At 35.3% G+C, this 16,542-nt stretch overlaps 3 protein-coding genes and 1 non-coding gene across 4 annotated transcripts; 3 read left to right on the plus strand and 1 right to left on the minus strand.

Moving 5' to 3' along the window:
• The first annotated feature begins 5,204 nt into the window (after nt 1–5,204).
• LOC105965312 (putative aquaporin NIP5-1) lies at nt 5,205–8,388 on the plus strand. The gene is made up of 4 exons (XM_088822599.1): nt 5,205–6,337; nt 7,141–7,560; nt 7,676–7,737; nt 7,864–8,388. Exons 1-4 carry the CDS (start codon nt 6,119–6,121, stop codon nt 8,057–8,059), a joined length of 897 nt encoding a protein of 298 aa, XP_088678725.1. The 5' UTR covers nt 5,205–6,118; the 3' UTR covers nt 8,060–8,388.
• A 972-nt stretch (nt 8,389–9,360) lies between these two features.
• On the plus strand, nt 9,361–10,734 carry LOC105965311 (putative aquaporin NIP5-1). Its single transcript, XM_012989851.2, has 4 exons — nt 9,361–9,534; nt 9,653–10,072; nt 10,152–10,213; nt 10,325–10,734. Exons 1-4 carry the CDS (start codon nt 9,442–9,444, stop codon nt 10,518–10,520), a joined length of 771 nt encoding a protein of 256 aa, XP_012845305.2. The 5' UTR covers nt 9,361–9,441; the 3' UTR covers nt 10,521–10,734.
• A 560-nt stretch (nt 10,735–11,294) lies between these two features.
• On the plus strand, nt 11,295–12,495 carry LOC105965006 (putative aquaporin NIP5-1). The gene is made up of 3 exons (XM_088821384.1): nt 11,295–11,375; nt 11,462–11,887; nt 11,963–12,495. The coding sequence occupies exons 1-3, from the start codon at nt 11,295–11,297 to the stop codon at nt 12,026–12,028; spliced, it is 573 nt and encodes a 190-aa protein (XP_088677510.1). The 3' UTR covers nt 12,029–12,495.
• LOC105965310 (uncharacterized) lies at nt 11,938–16,523 on the minus strand. Its single transcript, XR_016033321.1, has 9 exons — nt 16,036–16,523; nt 15,130–15,645; nt 15,003–15,058; nt 14,846–14,905; nt 14,628–14,705; nt 14,364–14,493; nt 13,989–14,041; nt 13,133–13,312; nt 11,938–12,500 (listed from the first exon to the last, which is right to left on the minus strand). It is a non-coding gene; the product is annotated as an uncharacterized LOC105965310 (transcript).
• Between the last annotated feature and the right edge of the window lie 19 nt (nt 16,524–16,542).

A 16,542-nucleotide genomic window follows, 5' to 3' on the forward strand; every position in this document is an offset into this window, starting at 1 on the left:
GATATGAAAAAAAAAAAAAAAAGAGAGGTCCTAGGCCTAAAATAAATAATTAGTCTTGTGATGTTGATTACATATATTTACTGTTTCTTAGTCCCACTCCACAGTCCACTACACTCCCACGATTACTCATTTTCAAGAGAGATCGAGAGAGAGAGAGAGAGAGAGAGAGAGAGAGAGAGAGAGAGAGAGAGAGAGAGAGAGCTCCACTGCTTTAATTTTGTCATCATCGATCATTATTTCAAGTGTCCCACAACTTTTCACATCCTAGAGCTAGCTCCTTAATTATTGATCTTATATATATATATATATATATATATATATATATATATATATATATATATATATATATATATATATAAACTTAATAAACTTAATTAGTGAAATGTATCATTTAGTATTAATATCTCCAACACGCCCCCTCAAGTGCAGGCGAATTATATTTTAAGCCTTGCACTTGAAATATTTGAATTGGGTGGCGGTGGGATTCGAACTCAGGACCTTTCATTTGGCCTGGCTCTGATACCATGTTGAATGACCATCTCAACCAAAAGCTTAAGCTATTAGTGAAATGTATCATTTAGTATTAATATCTCCAACAAACCATGTGTCATTACCAATACATTTGTAACGAATATACAAAATTTGTCACCTAAACTTCTAGCGTCGAGTTTTACAGGACAAACGAAAGGTAACAAATCTATCGTTACAATAAGTTTTGGTGACAAATTAGGCCCTTATTGTGACAATTTTTTTCCTTGCTAAAAGTGTTTTTTTTTTTGTAGTGATATATGCATAGTTTATAGTAGACATGACCACCGGTTCGGTTAGAACCGGAACCGGAACCGAATAAAACCGGTTCGCTTCCGGTTCGTTATTTTCGGAACCGAGAACCGACGATTAGAATCGCGGTTCAAACCGTTTTTTTTAAATTAAATTATTTAAAGTTTAATTCTATAAATTTTAAAATTTAAAAATTAAGTGCAAGCCTTTCAATTTCTTTCATTTTCCTTTTTTAATTTTTATAACTAAAGCTAATTCCTTCAAAAAAAATTAAAAGTAAATTTTTTTTTTAAGTATTTAAAAAAAAACATTAAATTTTTTTTTAGTATTTAAAAAAAACTTTAATTTTTTTAAGTTTTTGAAGTATTCTTTCCACTGCTTTTTTTAAATCAAATATTTTTAAGTATTTTTTTAACTTATATATAAAAAAATAGACAGAATCGGCCGGTTCTAATCGGGAACCGAACCGCAAGGAACCGGAAATATTCGGTTCGGTTCCGGTTCCTCCAAAATCGGAACTGGAACCGACGGTTTGGAACCGAAACGGGAGCCGAACCGAACCATGGTCATGTCTAGTTTAGAGTACTGGTAGTGGTCGTATTAATAATTTGATGGCGCATGCAGTGCGGGTAAACTTGGTAGCCAAGTATTCGGTCTCATGCATGTGATTATATGCTAAACATAGTCATTAATTAATCCAGTGCAGTTAACTTGAAATTACTAATAATCAGCTTAAAGTTGTTTACTTATTAATCCAGTATTAACCTAACATGATCAACATGAGCTTTGCCTTGCATATTAAGGAGGCATATTTATATATCTATCATCCCTCCAAAATTAAAGACTAAAGCTGCTGCCAAGAATTAATTATTTAATTTTTTTAATTATTCCTTAATTTGAAACAAACAATTCATTAACTAGCTAAGCTAGTACTTTATTATTTATTGTCTTAAAATTATAAAAAAATACATATATGTGTATACCTCCCAAGTACTACTCCGGCCTTAAAGGAAGCATATATATATGATATCGATCTCGTTACATCATATATACCTAGAATATATATATAATTTATAAATATAAAATTATATGCTACGTACTGCTCAACTTGTGCTACCAATTATAATGCAGAGATCATGTGTTGAGTGTAGATTTTACACAATACGTTTACTCTACGTGGATCTTTTGTTTGGATTTAATTATATTTGTACTTTAATTGATTGATTTTATGTTTTATAGGTGAAAAACGAGAATTAGGTGTCCATGAAAGAAAAAAGATCAAAAAGAAAGGAAAAAGTTGCAAATAAGGAAATAAATCAAAAGAATAAAGAATATCGCCACAACTTTGGCAGTGTCCACTATTTCAAGCATATCTTTCTCATACAAACTCCGAATCAGATGATTTTGGCGGCATTGGAAAGATAATTTCAAGGGCTACAATTCTTATTTAGACAACATTCCAAAATTCGGACTCCAACATAGCAAAAATCGACGAACACATTCTGATGGGGGAAAGTGGCGGAAATTGATTCCTATAAGGTTTCCACTACTTCCTTATCAAGAAAAGCCTATAAAAGCAACAAGTCTCTACACCATAAACACGAAATTTTACACCGCAAAACGCAAAGAACAAAGATCAACGAATACTCAAGCATAGTTTTTCTTATTTATTTTATTTATTCTATTTTGTTTATCATAAGAATTACGAGTAGCTAAGTTTTTATTCTAGGATTTTATTAGAACCTTATGTGGTAATTCGAACCTATTTTCTAATATTATGCAAGTTTAAATTCCATGATTATTTCTTCTATCTGGTCTTATTTAGTGCATGAACCTAGCTAATTTATGTTGTTATGTGTTATTGTTAGAATTGAATCGACAGATCGTTTTAATAATTAGAACAGGGATAGAAGAGCCTTCGAGTAGTTTTCACCGGATGAGTGTGTCAATTGCTTGTATTATCGTAGACATACAGATAATACCTTAGGTAGCCGTTTACGAGACTTGTTATTTAATGTTTTATTTATAATTGGTTTGCATAGACATATAGTATCCGTTTATGAATAATAGACTCATAATACACGCGACAGCGGGTTATGAGTAATTTAGTGTATCGGGTTAATAATCAGGAATCGTAACTTGCATGATAGAGGTTTAATTGGGTGATGAATTATCGCATAGGGAGAAGATAAAATCCTAGATTTATTTTTATTGATATTTTCTCGTATTTTGCTTTCATAATTAATTTAATTATTTAGTTGGTTAAATTTGATAACCTTGCGTAGGCTGGATAATAATCATAATTGTAAGAATTTGGTACTTAGGATTAGGTAATTTGAGTATTCCCTGTGGGATCGACATCCGACTCTCACGAGTCCACTTTTACTACTTGTTTGCGATACGTATACTTGCGTGTTAGGTATTTAGCCCAACATATATAAATTACAAGAATTCTTGCCATGGTTGTATGTCAGTCAATATCAAATTAAATCATGGTAATTATTCTATATAATGGATACCCTTCTTCAACTAGTTATTATTACTAATTATTATACAAAACTAGGTATATATATATATATATATATATATATATATATATATATATATATACACACACACATGCATGTGAAGGTATGTTTCCTGGCAACGCGTCTCCAACAAAGAGAGATTCCTGATCTGCATTATATATATGTATTGATCAATCAAACCACTAAAGTGTAGGAAAAGGGATTCCCAATCTTAATTACGGACTACTTAATTAATTCCCACTTGTAATCTCAAATTAATTATATATTAACCACTAAAGCTAGCTAGCTTATTGAACTAATTAATTAATTAATTACTTAGTTAAAAGAGAAAAAGTTAATGAGGACAACACAATAATGATGATATGTTTATTCCTCACTTTGAACTTTTTCCTGCACTAACTAATTAATTCCCAGGAAAGCAAATAATTGTACAAAATCATATATAGTAAAACAAATATTTATATACATGAGTTATTAATCTTTGAATTGCTTATCGTAAAAAAAATATGAATTATTAATGTTTGAAGTAATGGAAGTTAAGAAATGAAAACTTGGTTAAATTATTGAAGTAGTTTTGTCCAAAATGTAATGAAAGCAATTTGTAGGTGAATGAAAATAAAACTAAACAATTAGAGGATGACACGTACGGCGCATGCATGCATGTATAACCAAATTGAAATAATAATGCATGCAGTGGGTCCTTTGAATCTCTGCCTCTATTCGAAAAATACAAACTTCAATTACTGGTGACAAGATATATTATTTCAAATTAATAACCCCTTCAATATATTTTTTTGAACACAAAAATAAAAACAACGTACTATCCTATTTAATTTATATTAATATATCAAATATGCTGATACATACCAACATTCTGGTATAATCGAGTATTAATTTTTTATAATAAAAAAAGTACATAATTAGTAATCACTTTATTAAAATATATATGGTTAATTATTATATTGTTAAATATCTGATGAGCTGGTACGTATACATCAAAAATGAAATACAGTGCTTTCGGACAGTTTTCATGTTGTTTTATTTTTGGGTCAACCATTACTGTTTATTTTTTGGTCAGCTATTAATTACTTTGCGATTGCATGCACTAATATAATTGAAATATCAAAAAGAAAATATAAAATATATATGTGAGAGAGAGAGAGAGAGAGGTTTCGTCGGAAGGAAAGTCAGCAGGTAGCAGCGCGCAGCTGGAGAAGATGATGGTAAAAGTATGGTGTTTGTTTAATCAATTATTGGTGTTGTGGTAGGGGCCACCCGGCCCCAAGGGCGGTTTCATTATATATTATCATTACTATTAATCTAGTATAATATAGCTATTATCATTACTACTAATCTAGTATTACTATATTTCAAAAATGAATACATGCATCTCTTTTATTTTATTTATTCATCTCAATATCATATCATATCATATCATATTAGTTCATTCAGTAATCTTCGATTATATTAATTAGGAGATTATCTAATCTTCATTACTTCAATTACTATTTCTTAATCCAATAGATCATGAATATTAATTGAGTCACTTAAACAATGTCACTATGTAAAAAATAAATATCGGTTGCCTTGCCATTTATGTCCATGTACTGATGATGTACACACACCTAATTAATTAATTAAACCAAAAATTTCAAATAAACTGAAAACAAATATTTTAATTTACATAAATATTGTAATAGAGTTTGTTTAGCCGACATTTAAACTCAACGCGGGTCCTCGTTTTGAACCCAAAATAATATATAATTTTCAACAAATACATTAAATTAAAAAAGGAAGAACAAGTAGATTAGCTAGCTAAAATTGTGGAATGAAAATTTAGTTAAGAATAAAATGATATGTTATAAATGAAAATGAAATAGAATAAAAGACAAGAGTGAGTGAATAAAAAAATAATAGAAAAGAGAATGAGTAGAGCAAACAAGTAAGTAATAATAATAATGCAAAAGAAAAATAAAATACTCCCAAACTACCGTTGCAGCTAATTGCCTGGCCATTGACTTTTCCCTTTTCTTTTTCATTTATTTTCTTTCTTTCTGCACACACTCTCTCTCTCTCTCTCTCTCTCTCTCTCTCTCTCTTCTGTATCTGTATTAACTAATAATAATTAAAAATAATAAAAAAAATAAAAAAGAAGAATCTGTTTAGCGCTGGCTGGGTTTTCAATTCAACCTCCTCTCCTTACTTATATTGGTAGCTAGCAATAGAGGGCTGTCTGTATTCGCTACCCAACAAATACATATTGCCGATTCATTCCCCAACCACTCTCACTTTCTCTCTCTCTAAATTCATCTGCATATTATTTCTTCTTCTTCTTCTTCTTCCGTTTCTTCATCATCATCATCATCATCATCATCCAATACTCGATCTCTTTGATTATATATATCTATTTTGATTGCTCCAATAGTCGGCCAGCTGGATCCTTCACCCGGATATTCCACCCCTTAATCCCAATTTTATAAAAGCCTTTTCAGTATGTAATCTGTTCTCATCTTCTACACAACGTTTTTTCTCAAAAAACAAAAAAAAAAAAAAGTTTAAATTATTATCCCCTAGCTCGTATCCATATATAGGAATTGAAGTGATTTAGGAGGCTGGATATCGTAGATATTCGTATTCCGTAGCTTCACCTTTATAAAAATCTACAAATCATGTAAATTCAGCTCCCTCCATTCCTATTCCTCTTCCTATTCCTACCTTTTTTTTTCATCCTTCAAAAAAAAAAAAAAAAAAAAAAAAAAAAAAACCAATCGATTATTTCGATCGAACATCAATTGTTGATCATCGCTCGAATGGGGGATTACGAGACAGGAATGGGGGCGATGTCGACGCCGGCGACGCCAGGGACACCAACGCCGCTGATGCCATCGTCGCTTCGGGTGGACTCAATGTCATACGATCGGAAGTCAATGCCTCGGTGCAAGTGCCTGCCAGTTGACGCGCCTACTTGGGGTGCTCCACACACCTGCCTCACCGACTTCGCTGTCCCTGATATTTCTCTCACTCGCAAGGTACTTAATTAATTACTCTATCTATTACTTAGTAATTGCTACTCTATTTTCGGTTTTTATTATTAATCATGTTCCAAGTTTCAACCTTCATGCGGTGTGGTGTGGTGTGGGCCCCCTCCTCCTTTTCATCACTTTTTACTCTACTCAATTTCTTTGTGAACTAGTATGCATTCACACTAGTGGAATTACACAATTAATTTATTAACTAATTAAACCTAATATTTTTATGTGTATAATTCCATAATGAATGTGCAATGCGAGTAGAGGGATCTATCTATATATTCGTTAACAATAAGAAAAGAAAAACGAAATAGACCATATATATTAAATTGAAGTGATTACTATGTTTTTAATTAATTTATATTAATAAAGCATATATACTCTCACTTAAAATCGTGCTAGTAATTAACTATTTGAAATTTATAAGTATTAACCATGCAGTAATTAATTATCAATACCAAGCTGAATTAATTATTTGTATAAGTGTTTCAGAATTGGCAGTGGAAGATGCCTTTTTGGTTGGAAATTGGAATTATTATTGAACTATTTTTGACTCTTACGGTTTAGGCATCTTCTTGTCAAGCATTATCAACATTTTGTTGTATCTGTTTCCTACGAATCTTCTTGTCGGGGCATAAAGCAATACCCTTCATTTTTATTGAACTATGCACTCAATGATTGAACATGTATTTCACATAAACTTGATCACCGTACCATATATTAGCAAATATGAATTTGGTGAAATAGTTTATAGTAGACATGAGAGGAATTGGTAGAATCTAATAAAAAGTAATTAAGTGCAGCTGGGAGCGGAGTTTGTTGGGACATTCATACTGATATTTGGGGCAACAGCTGCACCAATTGTGAACCAAAAGTACGCCGGTTCTGAAACCCTAATAGGGAATGCAGCATGCGCCGGTCTGGCCGTCATGATAGTGATATTGTCTACTGGACACATCTCCGGGGCCCACCTCAACCCCTCACTCACCATAGCCTTTGCCGCACTCCGCCACTTCCCATGGGTTCAAGTTCCAGCCTACATTGCAGCTCAGGTCTCTGCTTCAATCTGTGCATCATTTGCTCTCAAAGGGGTCTTTCATCCTTTCATGTCCGGTGGGGTCACTGTTCCTTCTGTCGGCAATGGCCAGGCTTTCGCCCTCGAGTTCCTCATTACCTTTAATCTCCTCTTCGTTGTAACCGCCGTTGCCACAGACACTCGAGCTGTGAGCCCCCCTCTCTCTCTCTCTCTCTACATATATTTTTCTTTCCCTTTCTATCAATACTATGTCAATATAATATTAATGTTTTGAATGTATGATGGTATGCGTCTATATAAAGGTTGGAGAACTAGCAGGAATAGCGGTTGGGGCTACAGTCATGCTTAATATTCTTGTGGCTGGGTGAGTGCAAAACTAGAATCATTAATATCATATATATGCGCGCGCGCACACACACACACACATATATGTATATATATATGTATTGCAGCTTGACTAATAATATATGTGTTGTATTGTGAAAACCAGGCCAACAACGGGTGGCTCAATGAATCCAGTGAGAACTCTTGGACCAGCAGTGGCATCAGGGAATTACAAGTCAATATGGATATATCTGGTGGCACCGACTCTTGGTGCAATTGCAGGGGCAGCTATCTATACACTCGTCAAACTCCGTGCTGAAGATGAACCTGAGGCCCGCCCTGTCAGGAGCTTCCGCCGCTAGGCACAGGTCCACACATGGTGGCTACTATTGTTGTTATATTGTTATAAATTATATATTGCTAAGTATTGGAATAAAGATCAGGGGCGAAGCAGCTATATCCCATTCCGCCCTTTGATGATATTTGTTTGAATAAATTAGTGCTTGGACTCAGTTTGTTGTTTTCTTCCAAGCACTTCCATTACTATCAAGGAAGATCAGAGCATATATATGTATCCTCATCCTTGGGTGATCTTTTGATCTTGATCTTGATCTTGAGGGGAAGATAAAAAAGACTCTGATGATTTATGTGTGTGTAATATGATAATGATAATGCAGTACTCTTTTAATAATGTCATTATTTATTATGTTGTGTGGTAATGTTCATTATAGCCGTCTTTTATGTTTTTACATCTTTGCTTCCTTGAAATTGGTCATAATTATTTTCTCTACTGTCTAGAATTGATTGGAAACTTAGACGACAAGTTCATCAAAAGTATCACTGCAATAAATATATGCTATCTCCTCTCCTTTTGAACTTTGTGGTGATGAAAGAAAAGGAAGACGAATAAGTGTTTCTTACCAGTCGGTCGTCTTGTCCTGATCGTTTCAACGTTTGTGTCATTTGCATCGCCATCAAAGCACTGATAATAAGAAGTAGTAGGGGTTGTTAAAGTATTTTATGGATTTAGAGTTCGGAAGCAAGATATTACTTGAACAAGGCAGGGCTCCCACGTTACAAAAAAAAAATCTAGAGAGATTGATTTGCGGGGGATTATTATTGTAGAAACCAACAAATAATGAAAGAGGAACGTTAGAGCGACTTAGCTAGGCCAGAAAATAAATTATTTTTTTAAAACACTACTCCCTCCTCCATCAACCATTATGACTTATGAGTAAACATACATTAATGGAAGTTGACTTTTACTTTCTTTTTTTCTCATTTCTGAAAATTCTCTCTCTCTCTCTCTCTCTCTCTCTCTCTCTCTCTCTCTCTCTCTCTCTCTCTCTCTCTCAAGAATCACGTGAATTGAGGTGATGAAAAAAAATAAGTAAAGTAGTAGGGAATAAAATATACTTGACTTGATGCAGGACTGTAATTGGGTAATGGCTCATCTCTTTTTCTTCTTCTCAAGTAATGACGGAGTGGGGGGGCTGATTGTATTCAAAATTTTCTATATCTTTCAAGATATCTTTGATGGCGGAGTGGAGGCCCGTTATAGATCATGAGGTTAATTGAGTTGGAAAAGGAAAATAAATAATTCATGAAATATATCCAGCTTGACATATATATATATATATATACCTTAATAATAACTCAACGTATAGAAGAGAGCCATTTAAGTTTTTGGTGAAATCAGAGTCCTTACTTAATCATTTGAGTTTGACAAGTAGCGGTGGCGGTGATGATGGAGTACGATGACAAGTCAATGGCTGGTTCGCCAGTAATTCATCGTGTTTTGTCTGTTATTACACCTAATGCCACTCTCATTCGCAAGGTACGTACGTAGCTACCTGCATATATAATGAATCACATTAATATATTATCGATACGATTCATTCGTATAACAATTATATATCCAATTTAATTATATTATATAATGTATATAAATATAGGTGGGAGCAGAGTTTGTAGGAACGTTCATCCTGATATTTGCAGCGGTGGGGGGACCCATAGTGAACGAAAAGTACAACGGAGTTGAATCCCTTATCGGAAACGCTTTGTGCGCGGGGCTGGCGGTGATGATAGTGATACTGTCAATAGGTCACATCTCCGGGGCCCACCTCAACCCGTCTGTCACCGTAGCTTTTGCGTTTCTCCGCCATTTCCCCTGGTCTCAAGTACCTGCTTACATTGCCGCACAGATATCCGCCGCCATATGTGCATCATTTGCTCTCAAAGCAGTCTTCAACCCTTTTATGTCCGGCGGGGTAACTGTTCCTTCGGTCAGCGCCAGACAGGCTTTCGCACTAGAGTTCTTCACTACATTTTTTCTGCTCTTTGTTATTATTGCCGTAGCCACAGATACCCGCGCCGTACGCACCCTCACTCCCATAGTCCCATATATATATATATATGCAGTTATTCATGTGCGTTGGTTACGTATAACTGCAGGTGGGAGAGCTAGCGGGGGTAGCCATCGGAGCAACAGTTATGCTTGATGTTCTTCTGGCTGGGTGAGTAGAAAAATAAAACAAAATGATTATGAATAATATATCCCAAAGCTAATTAAGTTACTTGAATGAATTAAGATGAAGATTAATGGGTGACATATATATATGGATCAGGCCATCGACGGGGGCATCAATGAATCCAGCAAGAAGCCTGGGGCCAGCCATAGCAGCAGGGAATTACAAGTCAATATGGATATATATAGTGGCCCCAACACTAGGTGCTGTCTCAGGTGCAACTACCTACTCTCTCATCAGACAAGATGAACCTCCTCTTCACATTCAGACCGTCAGGACCTTCGCCCGCCACTAGCAATATTATATAATCAATATATTCAATTGTTGTCTTTGATAAGCAGCAATGATCAGACAACTCCATACCCTAGTTTCTGTCATTATATATAATTAATTATTAATGGTGTGTAAATGGAGCGGCTAGATGATCCAAAGTGCTCAAATCAACATATATATATATTTGTCTCCAAGAATCTTAGACTTCATTTTCTTGTTGGAAAATATAATCAAAGCATGAAGCATTGTGTGTAGACAATACAAGTTGACTTTACTTTTCTTTCTTTATTTCATCTATCTTGATGACGGGCTGAGAAGTGACGCTAAGAATAAATAATCAAAGAGGCCCGTGAATTGAGTTGATGAAGTAAGTTATAATATTAGAGAAAGTAGGATAAAAAAGTTGATCTTTTCTGCTCTTTTGGTTTCTTACTGACTGAGTGGGAGGGCTGATTGTAGGAATATATAATCAAAGTGGCCCGGCCCGATAGGCCCGATTTATGAATTGATCAAATAAGTTATACTAAATAAAATACTAACCGTGTAGCATTGTAATTGAGGTAATGGTTGACATTTTTCTATCACCATCTTTGATGACGGAGTGGAAGCCTGTTTTAAAATAAAAGAAGAGTTGTTAAAACCCATGGCGCCATGAAATATTTAATAATTTTCCGAGAGTTTTTTCTCTTGTATAAAAGTATGACTAAAACCAGATTGATATACATAATATACCTTAATTCTGATCCACAAAAACGTACATAAGACATCCATAGTTTTCAGTGCATTCCGTCCATCAATGGCTCCTTCCAGCTTCCCGCAGCCATTAATGAATCACGTCATGCCTATTATACGGTCTAATGCCACTCTCGCTCGCAAGGTAGCACAATGACATTATCATTTACCAATTCCATCTGGTTAATTCATTCAACCATTATACTCATCATTATCTAAATATATATATAGGTGGGAGCAGAGTTCGTGGGAACCTTCATCCTGATATTTGCGGCGGCGGGTGGGCCCATACTGAACGAAAAGTACAACGGGGTTGAAACACTTATCGGAAACGCTTTATGCGCTGGACTGGCTGTGATGATAGTGATATTGTCAATCGGTCACATCTCCGGGGCCCACCTCAACCCATCTGTCACCATAGCATTTGCCGCTCTACGCCACTTCCCGTGGGTTGAAGTTCCAGCTTACCTTGCAGCCCAGATATGTGGGGCCATCTGTGCATCCTTTGCTCTCAAAGGATGCTTCCACCCTTTCTTGTCCGGCGGAGTCACTGTTCCTTCTTCTTCAGTCACCACCGGCCAGGCTTTCGCCCTTGAGTTCCTCACTACCTATTTTCTTCTCTTCGTCATTATTGCCCTCGCCACAGATACCCGTGCCGTTAGTCCATCACTATTACCACCTTACAAGCACAGAAAACAGACACACACTCACACAGAACTTGCTTATGTGCAGGTTGGAGAACTAGCAGGAATAGGTATCGGAGCCATAGTTATGCTTGATATTCTTGTGGCTGGGTGAGTATTCATTTACGAATTCAATTCGCTTAACTACCTCTCAAAATTAATTAAACAAATTAATAATGAATATATAGTGTGCTAGTAATTTAATCGGTATGGGGACGCATGCAGGTCATCCACAGGTGCTTCAATGAATCCAGCGCGAACTCTGGGGCCAGCTATTGCGGCAGGAAATTACAAGTCAATACGGATATACATTGTGGCCCCAACGCTTGGAGCTGTTGCAGGTGCAGCTACCTATACTCTGCTCAAACTCCGACCACAACCTGATGAACAAGTTAGGAGCTTCCCCACAGTGTAGTTCATCTACTATGTCCGATCAACTATTGTACTTAATTACATGTCCGCCACTGATTGACACCTGAGTTCAGTTCATTAGGGAGAGCAGCTGACCAGGTACTCAAATCTGGCAAAGGTCCCGTCAAAGCCATATAGTTTTCGCCTGCACTCTTTGCCATCTTTTTCCAATTTACCTGATCAAATTTGCAAATTCTGAGCTTACAACAACCACAACATAATCGATATACATACATGAATTAGTTCCTTATTATCTTTTATTTAAACTGATTAGCATAAAGGTTAAAACAATAATAATCATATAAATCTCTCAGCCTTTACATGGAAAGGTTCTATCCATATTTCTGGATCCCAAAAGTAACTATAATATTGGACTAAGTGGGTAATTTACTGTATCTTCATATATAAGGATTGAAAACAAATAGCTCGAGTAGAGCTACAAATAGGGCAAATTTATTTCGCATGTTTCTGCCAAACACATCGGAACGTTTCCGAGGCCGAATCCGCTTTGACTTTGACAAATTCATTGCCTGTCATTTTTCTTTCTTTGATTATACCAGATTATGAAATTAATCAGTGTAATTAATTTCTTGATACTGCTTGTTAGTTTTCAGGACTTGAGATTATGAAATTTCTTCAGAAAGCAGGCATAATGAATCAGTGTATACTCAAGACTAGTTCTCGATTTTGCTTAATGTTATCTAAACATATCAGACAGCGTAGTATTCATGCCCATCCCATTACCATTATGATATACCAGATTATCTTGAACTAACAATATTATTTTGAACATAAAAAAACACCATACTTGTCCAGGAAACGCTTCGCATAGGGCCCTAATGGTAGCATTTAATCTCCAAGTGTCATCCATTGATGAATCATCATTTTGAGATATCATAGCAGTTGATCCTTCTTCACCAGCACCTCAATTCACCATGAAACGACCATTAGGCATCAATTTATCATTGAGTTCCAACCAAGTAGCAGCCTGGTTAATTAAGAGCAGAATAGCATTACAAAAATGCATTTCAATGGAGAAAATATGACCAAAGAAGACACAATAATGTATTCATATTTAGAAACTTGAAGTTAATAAAATATTTGAAAGAATAATTGAAAGTTCCTGGAACAAAGAGGCGCCTTCTACGTACAAAATTTTCAAATTAAAGCAGGCACAAAAACATTATTTCAACAATGTGGTTTTATGGTCCAATAGTGAATTGATAAGTCATCTCTACTATAACTTTTCTCAAACTTCAAATTTTGTTATGGGTATTCTAACTGCAATTATTCAATGACACTATAGTTCGGATTTTGTACCATCTGAATAGAAAAAACAAAAAGCTAAAATCATTTTTGATCTATCACGACATATATCATTTGTCAAATAAATCTGATCATCATAACTTAGATATTTCCAACATCTTGAGATATAAAATTGAAAAGCTCAAAAGTTGTAGCGTAGCACCAAATAGAATTTGTTGAAATTGAAAGAGATAGATCTCCTAAGAAACTTATATATGAGAGTTCACGAATCTACGAAAAGAGTTGTAGAAAGGAACCCCAAATGCAGAACTACAACTGTCATATCACGATGGTCTGTGAGGACCACGAATACCAAGTAAAACAACAACTATTAAGCCCAATACTTAGAAACTTAGTACCTGTTCTAACTGTGGTAAAACCTTTCCCTCTGCAAACAAATCAACAATGATTGCTGCAATTTGTTGAACAGAAAGAAGTTGGCAGTTATATGATCAGGACGACACAAAACATATATTCTTCAGCATTCGTAATGTGCAGGCATCTATATACTGTGAGTCCATAACATTCGTAGGACACTTGTCAACTCAAATAAAATGAAAGAGGAGATATATTCCACCAAAAACAAGTGGTGATACATTTAAATCTCAAACATCAACACATGATAACATATATATATATATATATATATATATATATATATATATATATATATATATATATATATATATATATATATATATATACTGTTTTTATGTATGTATATAAAGTTTTACCAGCATATCCTCCAGAAATAGCAGCACGCGGAGAAAATACATCCCCAATGTGAATATTAAGTACTCCACCATCCGTAGTGTGCTTCTCGAGATCACACAGCCCAAGATAGTCTCTTGATTTATCTATTAACTGGCACCAAGTAAAAGCATCAATTAGAAAACGAAAAAAAAAATAAAATTCGAGTATTTTGGATCAAATATCATTGATAAACATCCACAAAATGGGGCAGCAATATTTAACCGAATAAGTAAGTAGGAAAATACAATTCCATCTATCTCCCAGCCTTCGAGCTGCAGTGAAGGCCATAAATGAAGCATCAAATGTGCAGCTGTTCCTCCACCCTGAAATTAATTATTTTCCACGTGATTAGTCTAAGCTACTAAAAAAGTGGAGTTTTTGTCAGTCGATTAGTTCGAAAAACAAAGGGATGGCCAAAACTAATTAAACAAAAGAACCGCCTTAGCAAGAAGAGTTGTATTACCAAGCCAAAAATAGCCATAGGACCCGGTGGAACCACAGGCGGCAATGTAGCAAACTCATCCTGCACAAGTGAAGTAGATCACAAATACCACTCTAATCGAGGAGGACTAGCCAAATATTTCATATTATATTTTGGCAGAAAAGACGGCGTAGCGTACCCAATATGAACCAGTCCATTTACTAATTGATTTGTTAAGCATGCTGTGAACATTATCTGCACGCACCCAGCAGGGTTGAGGAAAAGAAAAAAAAATGAAGGAGAAAGGGGAGTAGTGATTTCCATACGAGTGGAGTCGAGGAGAAGAAGCGTTGATTTGGGAGTGTCAATAATTACGATTTTGTTGTAAGTGGTTTGAACGGCCGTGAGGACTTGGAATTCTTCGTCTTCTTCATCTGGTTTAGTATTATTATTATGGGAAGAATCTGCTTCACCAGAGTGCAACAAAGCTTTCACATGTTTGATGCTTCTCTTGTGAGCAGCAGCGGCAACAGTAGAATGATAACGTCTTTCATTTGGTGCTGGTGAAGAATAGCAGCAAATTGGAGGAGGAGGAGGCAACCGCAGTTGAAAAAGGGAGACCACCATCATCATGCGCCGGAGATTTGATCTGCAGTTGATTCTCAAAACTCAATGGATGGATATAATAAAACTGAAAACATGATCCGTATGAAATTCGGCAACTTATCTTAATTAGTAACTCTTCTAGACAAACGACGTCATCCTCCATTCCCCAAATTACTATCAAATCCCTAATTAAGCTGGAGGCGATTGTACTGTTAATTAAGCTTTGATTCCAAAAACTCAGGCAATGTTTGGAAGCGTTTTGGATCTTATTTTGATTTCATTTTGAGGAAATATGTTTTTGGGGAATAATTTGAGAATGAAAGTAATGTTTGTTTGTATTTTAGAAGGAGACAAAATACACTGTAGCAGTCAAATCATGTTTAAAGGTGTTAGAAAAATGTACTTTTGAATAAAAAATTTGAAAGGTGAAGTGGTATTTATTTGTTTTTTAGTGAAGACATTTTTTACTGTAGCAGTCAAATCATTTTACTGCAGCAGTCACATCATGTCTGAAGGAGAGAGAAACTTTTGAAATTGTTTTGAGAAAATGATTTGAAAAGTGTAATAAATCCCATTTTGTTTTGGGGAAACAACGAAAACAAAATAAAAACGGTTCCAAACATTGCCTCAAATTCCTCTATGGAATCACACTCTGAATTGAAGGAAAAATATGGTATGCGGCTGAAATTGATGCACCCTCTTCAGAGGTTTCGATGGTGGAAGGTTTGTCCCTTGCAGCATTGTCATATTTCCACCAAATTGGTTGCTCCCACCTCTATAATTCACCCCGCGCGTATTGATTGATTGCGGCAAAAAAATAACCACCAGCCGACATAACAACTGAAGGCGATTGACTGACTGTCAAATTTTGAGACTAGATCGCCGGCGAAAAACCCCTAATTTTGTTGGTGAAGGGGCATATTGAATTAAAAGATTTTTTTAATGTAATTAGCAGAGATGGGGAGTGGTGGTGGTGCAATAATTTAGTAAGTTCAGGCAATTTGTTTCCATGTTTCCGGTCAGGGGTAAAATGCAAAAGAGTCCGAAATTCAGGGGGTAACCCAAAAATAAATTACTCAACGAATAATGAGTTGAAAGTTGAAACATTTTGAAGGCGTTGGTTGAAATCTGAG

The sequence above is a fragment of the Erythranthe guttata genome, chromosome 8 (genome assembly GCF_056151865.1).
Source record: "Erythranthe guttata isolate IM_541 chromosome 8, IM_541, whole genome shotgun sequence".
NCBI classification, from domain to species: Eukaryota; Viridiplantae; Streptophyta; class Magnoliopsida; order Lamiales; family Phrymaceae; genus Erythranthe; species Erythranthe guttata.